Below are 18,707 nucleotides of genomic sequence, written 5' to 3'. Positions count from 1 at the left end.
CATTTTTTTTGCTTTTTCTTATAATCCAGTGGAACCTTGGATTACGAGCATAATCCATTCCAGGAGAATGCTCGTAATCCAAAGCACTCGCATATCAAAGCGAGTTTCCCTATAGAAGCCAATGAAAACGAAAATAATTTGTTCCACATTGACTTCTGTGGCATGCAATACCGCATGTGGCCAGAGGTGGGGGGGGCGCCGGAGAGCCTTGGAAATACTCAGAAAGGCTCGGGGACAGCTCGGCTGAACTCGGAAAACCTTGGAAAGGCGCGGGGAACAGAGTATTTCCGAGTTTTTCCGAGTATTTACGAACGGCTCCGCTCGGCTCTGACTCCCCCGCACCTCCAGCAAAATGCGGTACTGCACACCACTTTGGCTTGAATCCTGCTCGTTTTGTGAGACAACACTCGCAAACCGAGTCAGGATTTTCAAAAAAGAAATGCTCGTATTGCGAAACGCTCGTTAACCGCGTTACTCGCAATCTGAGGTTTCACTGTAAAAGGTTTACATGGAGATGGAGACGCCCTGTCTCTTTTTTATCTTTAATAAGATTTTAGAGGCTCACTTTAAAAAGTTCAGCCAAACCACAACTGATCCCAGTCTTCAGAAGTTTGCTCACCTGTAGAGGAGATCTTATCCTATGAAGCCAGCTGATCAGTAAATGGCAGATAAGGGATCAAACCCCTTTAATATTTTTAATGAATATGTGAGAAGTGTTGGGCAAATCGCTGGTGAAGGGAAAATGGCACCAAAGAAAAAATGTTGCTTTTTTCCATAAATAAACAAAGCACAGGTCCACTTTCAGTGTCCTAGCTTCTTATGTAAGGACTACGATAAAATGCTTTGAAATGCTTTGTTTGGTTTATAGATAATTCATATACATACATGTTTTAAGCTTCAGGGCGTTATTCAGGTAATCATCTTCTGAGATCGGTTCCCCATTAAGCTCCAGTTCCAGCATGAAATCTCTGACTGCCCAGATAAATATGGGGAAGTATGTGGAAAAGGCTTCCTCCTGGTCCTGAATGTTATCAGTCTTTACCTTGATTAATTCAGTGAGTTCCCCCACAAATCTTTCAAATGTTTATAAGGATATATAACAGTTTTTTCCACTTATCTAGTTAGGATTAGAACTAGAGTATTTTAAACATGATCTCTGGGATAGCGAGAAATAAAAAGAACCCTCATACTCTGCTTAACTAATCTAAAACAAATCTACTTACCTCAATCTAAAGTCACATGACATTTTCTTTCTTATGGACTGTGGTGTAGGATGGCTCTTATGCTTGTGCCCATATTGCTCCCCAGCAAGGTGGACACTTCCTATTCACTCTCTCCTGAGATGAAGATGAGGTGCTGGATATGGATCCCCAATATATCATGAGAAAAGGCCTTATAAAGCCAAAAAATGTGTGTCTGGCAGCTCTTCACAAAACATTGTGCTCCTCTCGAAAGGCAGAGGTCACCAGATTTGAGCAGTCCATATTCATGTCAAGCAAAAGAGAGCGCCAAACAAAAGTACATAGAGTACAAAGTGGTATTTTATTGTTTATGCAAAGAACAGCATAAAAACACCAGACATTCGATGTGTTTGGGGGCCTCAGCATTCCCCTTTTTTAGGGCTCTAAACTTAACAAAATATCAGTTGGATCCAGAGCAAAGCTCCTGGAAAAATTCAACCCAAACCAGGAGGATACATTTTTAAAAAGGCGCCAGAGCAGCTAGCTAATACCTAGTTTATTTTAGAGACTTGATGAAGTTCAAGTGCTGAGCCCCTGAAATACGTTTGACTGTCCTGTTGTCATTTGCAGAATCAAAAAGGTACCACTTTTGACTTCAAGAACTTTTCTTTGACATGTCCTTTGGATTAAATTCATATGACTAGGATGTCCATTGGAAGGGTCCACACAGGGCCCTGAAGACTTCAAGCAGCAGAATTGGCACTTCCAGTGGCATGACATCATAACGAGGAGACCAGTCGGCAGGCCAGGACTCCACTGGTGGATCATCCTCATACTCCACACTTTAGATGAGGTGCTGTGAGGGATCACATGGTGGGAACCTGTGGAAAATGCTTAAATGGGTATGGTTGTTGGAGGGATTGGGGGGAAATGTTTTACCCCGAGATGAGTTTTAATTCAAATTCTGTCTTGTAACTTGTTATAAAAGGATACTTTAATTTGTCTAGATCATCCTGGCAGATGGTGCCTATGCCGTTATAGATTAGGGCGCTGCTTAGCAGGACTGCAAGGGTGAAGATCTTGCTGTCATTTCTTGTATCCCCCTTAAACAAAAGAACAAAAAATATAAAAACACAAATGTACGGTAGGCATTGCACACATCTACAAACTCATCTTTATTTGCACCTATTTTGAAAATAGCTAAACTAAAACCCCATTTTCTTACCTTAAAAAAGAAGAATCACTACAACTTTAAAACAGTTGTTGAGTCTCTCTCTGCATATAGCAATTGGTCCTGTTCTAATCAGTGGGCATATTGTGCAGTAAAAGCACATCTCTTTTTCTGCCTATGCTGGTTATTAACTCCACCCCAGGCTGAAGCCCAATTTATGCAAGGCACTGTAGCCACCACCCCCTCTTCTCTGTCTACTAGCTGGAGGCTTGTGTTATGATCCAAGCTGACAGCCCTTCCTTCTTCTATGTGAATAATGGTGTCCATTCCCAGCACGTGTCTACTGCCAGAGACAGGTGTTGTCACCTAGACCTCTTTGGAAATGAATGTCTTGCTGAGCAGTGGGTCAAACAGCAGTGGGGGGAGGGGAAGCATGCTGTTGACCTGGCTAGCTCAACAAAAACAGTACAGATCAGAATAGCACCAAGTGCCAAATTATTCAAATTCCAATAAGTCCCCCGATCCCAGAATCACAACCGTAAAGTGGTTGTAAACCCTTACATATACCCAGTGAATTGACTGGTCTCAGGTGATACGCAGAGATGAAAGAAACCCTCCTACATAACTTCTACCTTTTTATCTGTAGTCTTCTTTTCTCTACATCTATTCAAAGTCCAGATTTATAATGTTTGTTTGAGCTGTCAGACACCCCTCCCACCCTCCACTACAGCACACAGAAACAGAGCTGAGGCTGTCAATCACAGGCTGTGTCCTCCATGTCACCATTTTTCTCTTGGTGTCAGGAAAACTTGTCAGGATCACAACACCCAAACTCTATTATTGAGGATACAAAATGTTATATTACATAATACTTAGTCCTTCACCCCAAAAAAGGAAAAAAAAAAATAAATAAAAAAATAAAATGACAAAAAAAAATTCTTCTCTACGAGCAACATTTAGCTTGACAATACGATAATTTTATCTTTACCTGAAGTACCCTCAGCATATTAAACAACATCTTACATATGACCTCGATCACCATGTTGCCTTACATCTATACAAGCTAGCTCTGGAGATAATATGAATACAAAGACAAATTGTTATTTTATATGTTAAACATAAGTATTTATATCTGCATTCATTAACAATCTACTTAATTTCCTATATGTCAATGGGATATGGCTCTAACTTCATTATTATACGTACAACATACAAATCACCAATACAATGTCTCCCTCTAGTAGCCGAATCACATAAATGCTTAAAGGATTCTAGCCATTAAATTCAGATACTGTCTTATTTGACAAAGACAGCAAGGTACATCTTCATATTCTATGCATTAAAGAGATGTTGCATTAAAGCATTAAGGTTTGCTGTCTATAGATTCAAAACGTATACTCCACGATATCCAAACACTATAAACTACCAATACAAAGCTGAGGGGGAAGCGGACATTGAAGGGATTTTTGCGGTATCTAATATAGAAGTATGCAACTACTGTATTATAAATAAAATACAATTTTTTTATTAACATAACATAGTTAAAAAGTGGACATAATGTTACAAAACAATGAAAGGTTATAAGCAATTGGTGGTCAAAAGTTGTTTACAGGTGAGTAGTAAGTCGCAGCAAGGCAAATTGCACATTAACCCGACATGTTTCGCTTTTATAGCTTCCTCAGGGGATGTGCAAAAGACTTTAATTTTTTAATTTCTACTGAGACCACTAGGTAAATGAAAAGAAAAAAAGTTACAACAAACGATTGAAAAAAACCTAGATAATGTATGAGTCATTACTCAATATACCTGTCCGCATCAACAATTCAGACGCATAGTGAAAAAATTTTGGCCACTCTTATCTGCAGATCCCACTGTGAGCAAGTTCATAAAAAATGTTCCTGAAATTACCTTTAAACGAGCTCCTTCTTTAAAGGATCAATTAGTTCGTAGCCATTTTAGAATTACACAACCACCTCTAGAATTAATGAATTGCGGCACTTTCCCTTGTGGAACATGCGACATATGCGATTATATCGCTACACAAACTAAATTTAAATTACCCAACGGCAAATGGCATTCCATTCGCTTTAAAGTCACCTGTCAAACACCAGGCATTGTATACTTTGCCCAATGCCGGTGTGGGGGATTTTATATGGGCAAAACAAAAAGACAATTCTATAAACGCATACGAGATCATATCAAACCCATAAAAAAACACAAAATGGAAACTGCCATTAGCCGACATATTGGCATACACCACAACTTTAACCCGCAATTCATCAAAATTCTTTGCGCTTGAGCACATTCCTCCAGACTCCCGTGGTGGTAGCGTTGATCGCACACTGCTACAGTTAGAAGCTCGCTGGATTTACAACTTAAAAGCCACAATTTTTCCAGGCTTTAATGAAAATCTAAGCTTCAAATCCTTTCTATAGCTCCCCAGTGCTACTAGAGCCTTTCCCCTCTCACTGATTCTGTCCTTTATACTTTTGGAAGTTTACTTTTGTCTTACCCCCCCCTTTGTGTCAGTCCCCCTCTTCTCCCGCCCCCCTTGGTATAATTTGCAGAACTATAGAAGCTTTTTTTTTTCTGTGCGTACTCTACAAATTATACCATATATTTCTATTTTATAACCTTGATATTTTGTGGTAGAGCATGTATTAACTTTAATTTTATACTCAGTAGATGATTAAATGCCTTCACTTGTCTCTGTGTAATAACATAAGTGCATCTGCTTGTAATATGGTATTGTACTTGATTTCATAGTTTTAAATTATGTAATGTGAACGTAGTTGCCTACTTTATACTCCACTTTATGGTGTTTTAGCAATATGTGGTACTGCCCTATAACCCATATACGTTATAACGTCCCTGGTGTCATTCTTTCCTTGGAATGCACCTGGTCCCCGATCCGTGTCCCCTGATCGCTGTCCCGGGGTGCTCATATCGGCTAGCCATACGGACGCTCAGGGCTTGCCTTTTCCACTCTCTAGCAGGCCCGCTTCACGCCTAGCATCGCCAGACCGCCACTCTAAAATCTCATGTTGGCTTTGGCCACCTGTGATTTTACTCCCCCCATTACCATCAGCTGCACTGGCATGGGGCTGCGGTGATTGGTAGAGGGGATCCGGGGCACTCCTACTCGTTTTTGGACGTGCCTGGACCACTCCCCCTCACCGCAAAGTCTCCTGGTCAGTGTAGTTTGGAGGGTGGATGGCGGCCGGTGCGCATGCGCATTGGCATCTCTTACGTCCGCGTCGAGCCGGCGACGTCACACGCCGGCTCGTCGGAGGGCGGATTTAAACCGGCTTATCAGGCTGTTCATTCAGCCTGAGCCGGAGGGATACACTACACTGTGGCCTAATCTGTGTTGGTAAGATGCTATGAAACACATCTATCTACTTCTACACGCTTTGCCTATTGTTCATTACCATTCGTTTGTCTGGTAAGAGGATATCCACATTCTCATCGTTTTATCCTTGGGGTTTCTGCTATTTCTCTCCTTGTTTTCTTTACGAGTATATAATTAAGCAGCCTCTCTGGCTCCACAGCGCCCTGGTGTGGCTAGTTGGTTACTATTCACCCTCTCTAGTCATTACTGATGTTCACACAACCATTCGGTTTCTTATCACCACCTACCAAAACTTTGCTCATATCACTTTTCACTATCAAACTTACAGCACCTAAGTATCTCACTTAATTACTAAAATTAACTCTATAAATGATTAATTATCATACTCTGTTCACCATCTTTTTAGCCTGTCCTTGTATTCAACTCCACACAATCTCTTGATTGAAGCCTTACCAACATACCTTCCATACAGACAATTAGAATACTCTTACCATCAGTGACCTTGATGTAAGTATTTAATTTAACCTAGGAGACTTATGTCACCCCCTCTTTTCTATATAATTATTATTATTATACCACTTTATTACTATACCATATAATATTTTTTTTTTTTTTGCTTCTACCTAAAGTCATTGATACAACAATATAACCTTGTGGTGATCTTGTTGTTCCTTAGTGTCTCCCTATCAGCCCTCAATGGCTGTGCCAAACTGACCCCCCTTGGATTCGGTTTGTGGGTTGTGGGTAGGGACCTGGCCGGGTGTTTCTTGGGTATAACGTTTGTCCAGGGTAAGTGTTGAGTTGTGTAGGCAACTGGGTTCACACTTATATTTATATTTTTGTACTGAATTCTTTATTGCACTGTTTCAATCGTTTGTTGTAACTTTGTTTCTTTTCATTTACCTAGTGGTCTCAGTAGAAATTAGAAATTAAAGTCTTTTGCACATCCCCTGAGGAAGCTATAAAAGCGAAACATGTCGGGTTAATGTGCAATTTGCCTTACTGCGACTTACTACTCACCTGTAAACGACTTTTGACCACCAATTGCTTATAACCTTTCATTGTTTTGTAACATTATGTCCACTTTTTAACTATGTTATGTTAATAAAAAAAATGTATTTTATTTATAATACAGTAGTTGCGTACTTCTATATTAGACACCGCAAAAATCCCCTCAATGTCCGCTTCCCCCTCAGCTTTGTATTCATACTTATTGGGATGAGGTGTCTTTAGCTAAGGGTGTTGGTTTCACTAACCGGACCAATAAATATACCCTTTCCCGTGCTCATTGTTTCATATAATCAATCTTAGCCATTAAAATAATCGATGTAGTTAGCTGCCCCAGAGTGCTAGAAAAAAGAAAAGAAAAAAGGAAAAAAAAAAAAAAGTAAAGAAAAAGAAGAGAACTGAATACTCTCATCTTGCTCATCAAACAGCTGTAAGAGAGTAAATTTGAAATAAAAAGAGCCCATTTGGTCCTACTTAGACTTCAAACCCACACAAAGAGTGAAATCCTTTTTACCCTTTGAACCAACCGGTCTTCTTCGGAAAAAAAAGGGTAGACTAGTGAGTCTAAATCTACCCCCGGAACACTACCTTTCTCATTCCCCCTCCCCTTTTTTCCTTTTTTTCTTTTTTTTACCCCCCCTCCCCCCAATTTACTTACACTTCCAAGAATATCGTTTGGACGGACAAAAAAAATAAATTCCTCCTCTATCTCCTAGAGCTCAATTCCAATATACTGTGGTTAAGAGATTAGGAAAGCGAATAGAAAGATTTCAAAATGCCTACCAATAAACAACAGATCATCCCATTATCAATTACAGATGCAATAAAAAGTATGTGAACCTGTTTGGAATGATATGAATTTCTGCACAAATTGGTCATAAAATGTGATCTGATCTTCATCTAAGTCACAACAATAGACAATCACAGTCTGCTTAAACTAATAACACACAAAGAATTACATTTTACCGTGTTTTTATTGAACACACAATGTAAACATTCACAGTGCAGGTGGAAAAAGTATGTGAACCCATAGACTAATGAGATCTCCAAGAGTTAATTGGAGTGAGGTGTCAGCCAACTGGAGTCCAATCAATGAGATGAGATTGGAGGTGTTGGTTACAGCTGCCCTATAATAAACACACACCAGTTCTGGGTTTGCTTTTTACAAGAAGCATTGCCTGATGTGAATGATGCCTCACACAAAAGAGCTCTCAGAAGACCTTTGATTAAAAATTGTTGACTTGCATAAAGCTGGAAAGGGTTATAAAAGTATCTCCAAAAGCCTTGCTGTTCATCAGTCCATGGTAAGACAAATTGTCTATAAATGGAGAAAATTCAGCACTGCTGCTACTCTCCCTAGGAGTGGGCATCCTGTAAAGATGACTGCAAGAGCACAGCGCAGACTGCCCAATGAGGTGAAGAAGAATCCTAGAGTGTCAGCTAAAGACTTACAAACGTCTCTGGCATATGCTAACATCCCTGTTAGGGAATCTACGATACGTAAAACACTAAACAAGAATGGATTTCATGGGAGGATACCACAGAGGAAGCCAATGCTGTCCAAAAAAACATTGCTGCACATTTACAGTTTGCACAAGAGCACCTGGATGTTCCACAGGAGTACTGGCAAAATATTCTGTGGACAGATGAAACCAAAGTTGAGTTGTTTGGAAGAAACATATAACACTATGTGTGGAGAAAAAGAGGCACAGCACACCAACATCAAAATCTTATCCCAACTGTGAAGTACGGTGGTGGGGGCATCATGGTTTGGGGCTGCTTTGCTGCGTCAGGGCCTGGAGTGATTGCTTTCATTGAAGGAAAAATGAATTCCCACGTTTATCAAGACATTTTGCAGGAGAACTTAAGGCCATCTGTCCACCAGCTGAAGCTCAACAGAAGATGGGTGTTGCAACAGGACAATGACCCAAAGCATAGAAGTAAATCAACAACAGAATGGCTTAAACAGAAGAAAATACGCCTTCTGGAGTGGCCCAGTCAGAGTCCTGACCTCAACCCAATTGAGATGCTGTGGCATGACCTCAAGAAAGCGATTCACACCAGGCATCCCAAGAATATTGCTGAACTGAAACAGTTCTGTAAAGAGGAATGGTCAAGAATTACTCCTGACCATTGTGCACGTCTGATTTGCAACTACAGGAAACGTTTGGTTGAAGTTATTGCTGCCAAAGGAGGTTCAACCAGTTATTAAATCCAGGGGTTCACATACTTTTTCCACCTGCACTGTGAATGTTTACATGGTGTGTTCAATAAAAACATGGTAACATTTAATTCTTTGTGTGTTATTAGTTTAGGCAGACTGTGATTGTCTATTGTTGTGACTTAGATGAAGATCAGATCACATTTTATGACCAATTTGTGCAGAAATCCATATCATTCCAAAAGGGTTCACGTACTTTTTAATTGCAAATGTAAGTTACTATCAGTGAATGCAAAAAGACTCAATATACCTGAAAAAAGAACCAAATTTCTAAATGAATTTCATAAACAGAAAGCAAATATCGTTTGTATACAAGAAACCCACTTTAAATCAGACAAAATTCTGAAAATACAAGACAAAAGGTTTCCCATAGCATTTCACGCAACCAGCCCAGAAGGGAAAACGAAAGGAGTCTCAATACTGATATCTAAACAGACTTTGTTCCAAATTCATGACACCATGTTAGATCCAGGAGGAAGATACATCTTCCTGAAAGGAAAATTGGTCCACCACCCCATAACAATTGCAAACATTTATGCTCCTAATTCAAACCAGGTAGCGTGCTTTCGCAAAATTAAAGACATATTAACGACCTTTGCCTCAGGCATTCTTATACTAGGAGGGGACTTCAATACCCCCTTAAACCCCTCATAGATACCTCCAATGGAGCATCGAGTCTTCCTTACAGGGCATTGAAACGAATCAAAATCCAATTACAGGAGCTATTGCTACATGACACCTGGAGAACCCTAAACCCTCAAACTAAAGATTTCACATACTTTTCCAAGGTCCATCAGAAATACTCTAGAATCGATTATTTCTTTATTTCACAACTGGATCTGTGCTTGCTAAAAAAAAACACTATAACTAAAACATGGAGACTCAATACCGCCATATTGAAAAACCCTATAGACATATTAGAGCTTAATAATACACTGAAAGATTACTTTTTACGTAACGAAGATGATGAGACCTCATTACTTCACAATGGGAGGCACACAAATGTGTCATAAGGGTGGAATTCATTACAAAGTTAGCAAAAATGAAGAAAGAACAACAATCCAAAATAAGATCACTGATAGAACAAATTCACAAATTAGAAATTACACACAAAAGAACTGTTGCACTCTCGACATTGGAAGAATTAACAAAAGCGAGAACACTCCTATCGGAAGAACTAACCATGAAAACCAAAAGACATTATATACTGAGGCATAAGATATATTATGAACAGGGAAATAAGAGTGGAAAACTGCTAGCAAAAGCAGTTCAGAATTTGAAAATAGCCTCTACTATACATCAAATAAGAGATAATCAAGGTAAACCACATTCTTCGAATGAGGAGATTGCTAAACAGTTCGCAATCTACTACCAAAATTTATATAATTTTCCTACCAATCCCAAATGCCCCCATAATTCAGACAAAAGCGCAAAACTCATCCAAGAATTCCTAGAAAAATACAGCCCACCTCAAATATCAAAAAACGCAGACCAAGAACTTGAAGCCCCCATCTCAGGCTCAGAATTTGACAAAGCAATAAAAGAGATGAAAATAAGTAAAGCCCCAGGTCCAGATGGTCTACTCTTACAATACTACAAGACATTTACCGACATACTGATGCCAAGATTCTTGAAAACCTTTCAATCACTACACTCTGAACAACACCCCCCAAAACAACTATTAGAAGCCTACATCACTGTGATACATAAAGAAGGCAAGGATACAACTCAGGTTACCAACTACAGACCAATCTCTTTAATAAACGTTGATGTGAAGATATATGCTAAAATATTGGCTAATAGAATTCTACCATTGTTAACTTCCCTTATAGCACTAGACCAAGTGGGTTTCATCCCAGGAAGAGAGGGACGTGATAACACAATCAAAGCACTAAACATAGGCCATTGACTAACATCCAAAAAGAAACATGGGTTCTTTCTCTCCCTGGATGCCGAGAAGGCGTTCGACAGAGTGGCCTGGGACTTCATAAATGCAGTTTTAAAACACATAGTTAGTCTACCTCAAATGAGATCATATATCAAAGCAATATACTCTAACCCAACAGCACGAGTACACATCAATGGACACCTGTTGAACGCCTTCAACCTACGAAATGGCACTAGACAGGGTTGCCCCTTATCCCCACTACTATTCGTTCTAACATTAGAACCATTACTAAACAGAATCAGAGCTAACCAGGACATTAAGGGGATAGAGATCCAAAATAATACATATAAAATTGCAGCGTTTGCCAACGACATGCTTCTCTTCCTCTCAGAACCCCATATTTCATTACCCAACCTTCTTCAAGACCTGGAACATTTCAACCTACTACATCTAAAAATCAATCACTCAAAGTCCAATGCTCTTAACATTGCATTACCTACTAATGTAGTTGAATTATGTAAAATAAACTTCCCATTCACTTGGGCCAAACAAAGTATAACATACAGAGGGATAAGTGGTTGTTGGTTTATTTCCAGATACAGATAAATGTCTCCACTCCCTAATAATTTATAGAACCAAACTAATAAGAGAGAGCCTAGGCTACCTCAGTAGGAATGGGATTTTTGAAGGAGACCATCATCTCTGTATAATAAGGTAAGCAGAAAATCAATGAATTTGAATTAAAAAAATATTGTTTAATTAATCCATACAAAAGTACAATATAATCGCACAATACGCAAAATACAATGGTGGTGATTGATACTGAGATACACTTTTACACCAGATGCTTGAATATGCAGAAAGCCAACATGTTTCGTAGTGTCCTGCTTCTTCCAGGGCGTCGCATGCATCTGTGAATATGTCCACTTGAGCTTTGTCGGTGCTTGAAATAAAGCATATATAGCAAATAACTCACAGCCAGGGCTCAGTGAATGATAACAGCCAGCCAAGGTCATTACCCCGTGGAGGTCAGATCCATAGGGGTTGGATAATGGGCTGTCAGACCACGCAGCAGCCAAAATATCATGTAGGTGTAGACTGTTATTGATCTGGTAAGAGTCTTCATATGGCGCGGCTAAACAGCGGGGGGCCACCCGTCCGTTGGTATGGTACGTGTGCTTGTCTTGGTGAGTCACGACTCAGACTCAAAGAATTTGAAAGGACCTCATGCTTTTTTTTGTGTGGGTCCCCCATTAACATCTACACTAGACCCTTATCTAGAAAGAGGGAGTGGAATAAGCGAAGGGATCCTCTGGCTGCTCGGTTTACAAACAAACTGAAGAAGCTGTTGTCATACTGCCGGCAATTTAAACCCACTTTTTGTTTTTGTAAATTACATTTTTATATATTACACAGATACACCACTTCACAGGTGTGGACAGGGCATCCCCTTGGCATTGTATTTAAGAAATTTTGAAAAGAAAAATTAAAATTCCCTTTAAGCATTAGTAAAATCACTGCTCCCTGTCGAAAAGGATTTAAAAAAAAAAAAAAAAATATATATATATATATATATTCCCCAGGGCAGTGCCCAGCCCCCATGCCATTTGTTTGACAATCCCTTGCAACAGGCAGAACTATTATTATTTTTTTAACATTTGGCTCCCATTGACATCAATGAGGGTTCAGATTTGTCACCCAAACATCAGTAATGTTCATCGAGCCCTGAACCCAAGTGTGTTTGACTCATCACTACTAACAACCAGTCTAAGCAGGAAGCAGTCACATTTAGCAGCAGTTTTAATACCACCGCTAAGTGCATCACTTCCCACTGCAGGCGGAGGTTCAGCCTGCTGGGTGAACACCCCATTTAGTTTGTGTGTTCACCAAGCAGGTTAAATTTGGACAAAGTTCTACTTTGGTCTGAACCAAAAGAAAACAGCTGCACTAGCAGTGTGAGTGTGTAAATGGACAAGTGCTGACTGTCTGAACCAACCAGGCCAAGTGTGAATCTCTATCTGGTTCCTGACCGGCTCACGCAGATATACTGTGGCAGTTTGGCTCTCCTGGATGACATCCCGTACATATGCAGATTCGCCCAGGAGAGCCACCAGAGGGCGCGCGTGCCCCTGCACAGTGGGGAACCCGATGTGCGTGGCCAGCGGGCGCGATTGCCGCTGGCCACGCGCTATCTCGTGTATGAGCGGCAGCATGGGGGTTTGTGTGTGTAAACACACAAATCCCCATGCTGTCAGAGGAGAGATGGCAGAGCGTTTGTTTCTACAAAGTAGAAACCACAAATTGTCATCTCTCCTAGTTAGTCCCAAATACCACCAAAAAAAAAGCTCTATTTGTGTGAAAAAAAGGACGTCAATTTTGTTTGGGTACAACATCGCACGACCGCGCAATTGTCAGTTAAAGCGATGCAGTGCCGTATCGCAAAAAAATGGCCCAGTCATTGAGCAGCCAAATCTTCCAGGGCTGAAGCGGCTAAAGCATCAAACCAACCAGGAGGCTAAAAGCATTGTGTAATGTGGAAAACCCTGACATGGGCAACTTTTTTCCTGTTCAGGAAATTTTCTTTCGAATAAAAATGGGCAAAAAGCTCATAAACATACTGTACTGTGCATACTGTAAAAAGGTCATGTAAATAGTTTTAGTGAAGGATGAATAGACAGGCAAAAGAGAAAAAAAAAAGTAATACATAGCTATACCAAATAATATCTTTATAAACCATGAAAGTGAAAGATCCATTACATTGGTCAATATGAAAAATGCAAATGATCCAAAAAAGGAGATTCGGGCAATAGTTAGCCATAATAATTGTTAATCAGTTTAATAAAGAAGTCTTATCCGAAAGTTCTCACCTTCTCTACATCCCCCAGACCTTCTGTGTCCAAGAGAACCAAAACACGATCCTCATAATTAGGGTGAGGGACACACCACATCCAGATGCCTTGGGTCTGAGCCTGAATAGTAGAACCCAGACTGAAGCCTGTGAATAGGAAACATGGAAAACTATAAACACGGCATTGTAGCTTCAACTCTTTCTAATAACTGGAGATGAATGAACCTCTGAAAAGTGAATCAGTTGTGTTTTGACCAAATTTTGGAAAAGTTCTGGTACCTTCGAAAATTCAGAGTTTCTGAGCCAGCAATACCAAAACAACTAATGAAAATATGAATCATGCTCCAAACTGTGTATAGTACCGAGGAGCAATCTATGTAATATTGTGCAGCATTGTTTGGGAGGCTTCTAACAGCGCTGCCTGATTAAACTGTGGGGCCAAAAAGCAGATAAGCCACTTAGAACAGTAGAACCTGGTGGCACTGTCAGTCAAGGAAAGAAAGATAAAATCTTTTGTGAATCCGAACTATGTAAAATAACACTGAAATTTTAATTGGGCTGGAGACATTCAAATTTGTGTCCAAATCTAATGTCATTGGAATTTTAGAAACCACTTAAAAGATGACCACTCACCTTTCTGAGCTCCAGCCAACCTGTTCATCAGGTAAGACTTTCCTGTCCGATACCTGCCAACAATGGACACCACCACCACTGGTTGGTGGATCTTGGAAAGGATGTTGATGGACTCGGGGTTCACCACAAGCTGTGCTCTTCCATTATTTATCCTGTTCTCAATGAGGCAGACTGGCTTATTCATTTTGAATTCAGAGTTGGTGGAAGATGATACAATCAATTCTGAAAGAGGGAAACATTTATTGACTTGTTTTCAAGGTTGACAGCGTAGATCAGTTTTCCCATAGGTATGATAAAATTGTAGACTTTACCAAGACTATTTTGTTGGTGTAGGAAGGACAAGTTTGAAATAACTGGACTGACTTTTCAGTTTCAGTTTCAGGTTGTGTTGTCAAATGCAAGAAGTTTGACAAACAAAACTAAAGAACTTGCTTTGTTAGAATGTATGTTACTTCAGTGTCGGGAGTGTCATTCATAGAGTTGGGTATTGATTGATTCCCAAGCAGATGAAAATTGGCTCACAATGTTTCCTAAATTATGGGTAGGAATCCTTAAATTAAGGTGCTCAACTGGAATGTAGTACAAATTGTGGAAAAGAATTAGACCCACTTCCAACTCTGACTGATTAAAAGAATCCAAAATGTCTTTATTGGTATTGTCCTGACCAGAATGAGTGTGATCAGAGTTACTGGTATACTCACCACCATTTATATTGCGTTTATGTGCTTTGCGACTGCAAGAGGCCATCTCGCCTTCCTGTTTAAGTGAAAGCTGTGAAGAAACAGATAACACAGAAGAATTATATTTCATATCATCATCATCCTCATCATTACTACCACATCCTTTACCATTTTGCCTGCTTGTCTGTATGTTAATGTTTTCTACCTATGGTTAGTAGGGATGAGCTTTATGTTCGGATCGAACATGAGTTTGACTCGAACATTGGCTGTTCGCCCGTTCAAGGAATAGTGAACAATTTGGGGAGTTTGCGGAAAATTCGAAAGCCGTGGAACACCCTTTAAAAGCCTATGGGTGAAATAAAAAGTGCTAATTTTAAAGGTTAATATGCAAGTTATTGTCATAAAAAGTTTTTGGAGACCCGGGTCCTGCCCTAGGGGACATGTATCAATGCAAAAAAAAGTTTTAAAAACGGCCGTTTTTTCAGGAGCAGTGATTTTAATAATGCTTAAAGTGAAACAATAAAAGTGAAATAATCCCTTATATTTCGTACCTGGGGGGTGTCTATAGTATGCCTGTAAAGGGGCACATGTTTCCCATGTTTATAACAGTCCAAGAGCAAAATGACATTTCTAAAGGAAAAAAAAGTCTTTTAAAAATACTTGCGGCTAATAATGAATTGTCGGCCCCGGAAATACACATAAAAGTCATTGAAAAAAACGGCATGGGATTCCCCCACAGTCCATTACCAGGCCCTTTTGGATCTAGTATGAATATTAAGGGGAACCCCGAACCAAAATAAAAAAAAAAATTGCGTGGGGGTCCCCCCAAATTCCATACCAGGCCCTTCAGGAAAAAATGGCCATTTTTAAATTTTTTTTTTGCATTGATCCATGTCCCCTGGGGCAGGACCCAAGTCCCCAAATACTTTTTATGACAATAACTTACATATAAGCCTTTAAAATTAGCACTTTTGATTATTCATGTTCGTGTCCCATAGACTTTAACGGTGTTCGCGTGTTCGAACAAATTTTTTGCCTGTTCGCATGTACTGCTGCCAACCGAACAGGGTGGGTGTTCGGCTCATCCCTACTGGTTAGTATTCCATCTCTACCTCTGGTTAGTATTCCATCTCTACCTCTGGTTAGTATTCCATCTCTACCTATGGTTAGTATTCCATCTCTACCTATGGTTAGTATTCCATTTGTAAGCATGACCTCCACAGAATACCTTTTAGATGTCATAATATCTCCATATCACTGCCTACTTTGCCTCCTACTATGACAATACAACCACACCGACCAGCCATAACGTTATGACCACCCACCATAACTCATCAAGGCATGAACTCCCCTAGACCTCTTAAAGCATGCTGTAGTATCTGGTACCATGCCAGATCATTTAACCCTTTTACTAAACACAATGTTGGCGGCAGGGCTGCCGATAAAGGGGTACCATCGGTCCTCCTTAACGGGGCACTTGACAAGAAGGTGAGCGAGCTGTACTGTTTTATTGGTGGTTGCACACATGAAGGGGAGCCACAAGGGTATAGGGCTCTGAAAATGGATCCCCTCCACTCTGATACCTCCTGTGCTTCTGTCCCACACAGTAAAGATCCCCCTGCATCATTTTCCTGCAGCACAGCTAGCCAACATCCCTCCTCCCCCTCCCCCTGGCTTCAACTACTGCTGGGAAGCCACAGGGGGATCTAACTCTAAAGACAAATCCTTCCTCACCGCCCTCCGCTCCCATCCCCACCCCCCCATCCTGGTGGGCCCCCAACAGTACAGATCCCCCAGTACTCCTTCCCTGCAGCATTGTGAGCTGCCTTTCTCTCCTTTCCCTCCTGACAGCTGCAGCTGCCACTGGTGCACAGGTGCATTGGCTTCAGGATGGAGAGGGGTGGGGGGTGCTCGTAAAAATGTCAGGCTTACAGCCCCTTTCTTTCCTAAAAGAACACAGTGAGCAATCTGTGCTGATCACTCCTGTGTTCATTCTTCACTGAAGCATAGTAAATTGTTGTTCACTATGTTTCAGTTTTTGAATGAACAGAGGTCTCTGTTTAGAGCGCCTCCTGTTCATTCATCTGCTGCACAGCTGAGGGTGCAGAGAAAAGGTTGGATAATTTTGTGCCCAGTCCCTTTCTCTGCCTCAACAGTGAAACAACAGGCTGTTAAAAATGTAAAATAAGAATTAAATGAATAAATATATTTGGAAAAAAAAAACATAAATAAGAGCTTGATCACACATGCTTTTCTCTTTAACGTGCAATTGGCATTTGGATCACTCTTCACAGAGCATTTGACAGTTGGTAAGAAGGCAATACCATACCGTTGCAGAGCACGTGCAGCTCAGCGCCATTCATCTGAACTGATCGCGCTCAAAAGAGTTCCCAGCTGGCAGCTGGGAAGCCACCTGATCGCTTCCAACCCCCTCTCCCCAGTAAAGGCTGCCCCCCCCACGTGCACCTAACAGGTGTCACCAGGTAGAGGGGATGTAGCCAAGCAGGCATGCAATCACTCTCTCCCCCCTTCTTCTTACTGACCAGGATGCGACATGTAAAATGGCACTTCCAGGTCCCCTTGTCAGGTTCCCAGGCCTGTAAGGCAGAAGAATCAAATGCAGTGTGATCTACACTGCATTAGATTCACTGGAGGGTAGATGAGACATCACGGGTGTTAAAGACCCCTGGTGTCTTATTAAAGAGAACCTGTCACAAAAACATCATCACATAGGGGAATTTTGTCCCCTATGTGATAAAAAAAGGAAAAAAAAAAATAACACCCAAACACAAAAAAATTTTGAGGCCACCCACCCATACATACACACAGATATGAACGTCAACAGTTGTGATATACATGTTACATATTGCCGCACATGCTGGAGTGAGAACAATAATTTTAGCATTGGAGCTTCTGCGTAACTCTAAACTGATAACCTGTAGAGGCTTTTAAAGTGTCGCCTAAAGAAAATGTAGGTTTGTCACTATTTCATGGGAACGCTCAGTTGTAAGGCTTGATATGTTGAGTATCTATTTAGTTGGGGGCAACCTCATTTTTTATATTTTTTTAAAACATTGGGTAGTTTGTTGCAATTCTGTGCCCTAAAATTAACTTTAGTGTACTGAAATTTTCCACTAATATTATGTAACATAAAAAAATTGGAGCTACCAATATGTTATTCTCTATGGTGTCTACTTTCAGAAAATATATCGTGTTTGGGTGTTTTAGGGATTCTTCAGGGTTAAAATTATTTTTTAAACATGTGTGGGGCTCTGGCAGCAAGAGGGTCCAGTTCTGTAAGTTGCGAGATAGGGACTCCATGGATTGGACTTCTTTTTTCAGCACATCCCACAGATGCTCAATTGGATTGAGATCTGAAGAATTAGGAGGCCACCTCGAACAACTTACACTCGCTGTGTTCCTCAAACCATTCTTGAATTCATCAGACCAGACCACCTTCTTCCATTGCTCCTGTGGTCCAGTTCTGATGCACACATGCCCATTGTAGGCTGTGGACACGGGTCAGCATGAGTATGCAGCTACCCAGCTACAGTACCTACACAATAAACTGAAATACACAGTGTGTTCTGACACCTTTCTATAAGAACCAGTATTCACCTTTTTAGCAATCTTAGCAATGGTCATGCATATAAGTTTGCATCCCCTGGCAAAAATCCCCACATTTTGGCATTGCTATTGAAAATACAGTGCCTTAAAAAAGTATT

General features: G+C 40.5%; 2 protein-coding genes across 5 annotated transcripts in view; one reads left to right on the top strand and one right to left on the bottom strand.

Moving 5' to 3' along the window:
• Positions 1–18,707, top strand: part of LOC141148310 (guanylate-binding protein 1-like) — a 1,084,899-nt gene that overhangs the window by 915,895 nt on the left and 150,297 nt on the right. The window lies entirely within an intron of this gene.
• Positions 1–18,707, bottom strand: part of LOC141148309 (guanylate-binding protein 6-like) — a 291,205-nt gene that overhangs the window by 245,685 nt on the left and 26,813 nt on the right. For 3 of the 4 annotated variants that reach the window (XM_073635617.1, XM_073635618.1, XM_073635619.1), the window contains 5 exons: positions 15,004–15,073; positions 14,303–14,524; positions 13,689–13,816; positions 2,175–2,284; positions 886–1,073 (listed from right to left, as the gene is read on the bottom strand). The exons of the other annotated variant lie outside the window; for it this stretch is intronic. In XM_073635617.1, coding sequence (XP_073491718.1) covers positions 886–1,073; positions 2,175–2,284; positions 13,689–13,816; positions 14,303–14,524; positions 15,004–15,049 — 694 coding nt within the window. In that variant the 5' untranslated portion in view covers positions 15,050–15,073. The remainder of the gene's footprint in view (positions 1–885; positions 1,074–2,174; positions 2,285–13,688; positions 13,817–14,302; positions 14,525–15,003; positions 15,074–18,707) is intronic. 4 annotated transcript variants of the gene reach the window in all.

Source organism: Aquarana catesbeiana, linkage group LG06 (genome assembly GCF_042186555.1).
Source record: "Aquarana catesbeiana isolate 2022-GZ linkage group LG06, ASM4218655v1, whole genome shotgun sequence".
NCBI lineage: Eukaryota > Metazoa > Chordata > Amphibia > Anura > Ranidae > Aquarana > Aquarana catesbeiana.
The sequence above is the reverse complement of the archived record's forward strand: the minus strand, read 5'-3'. Positions and strand labels throughout refer to the sequence as shown.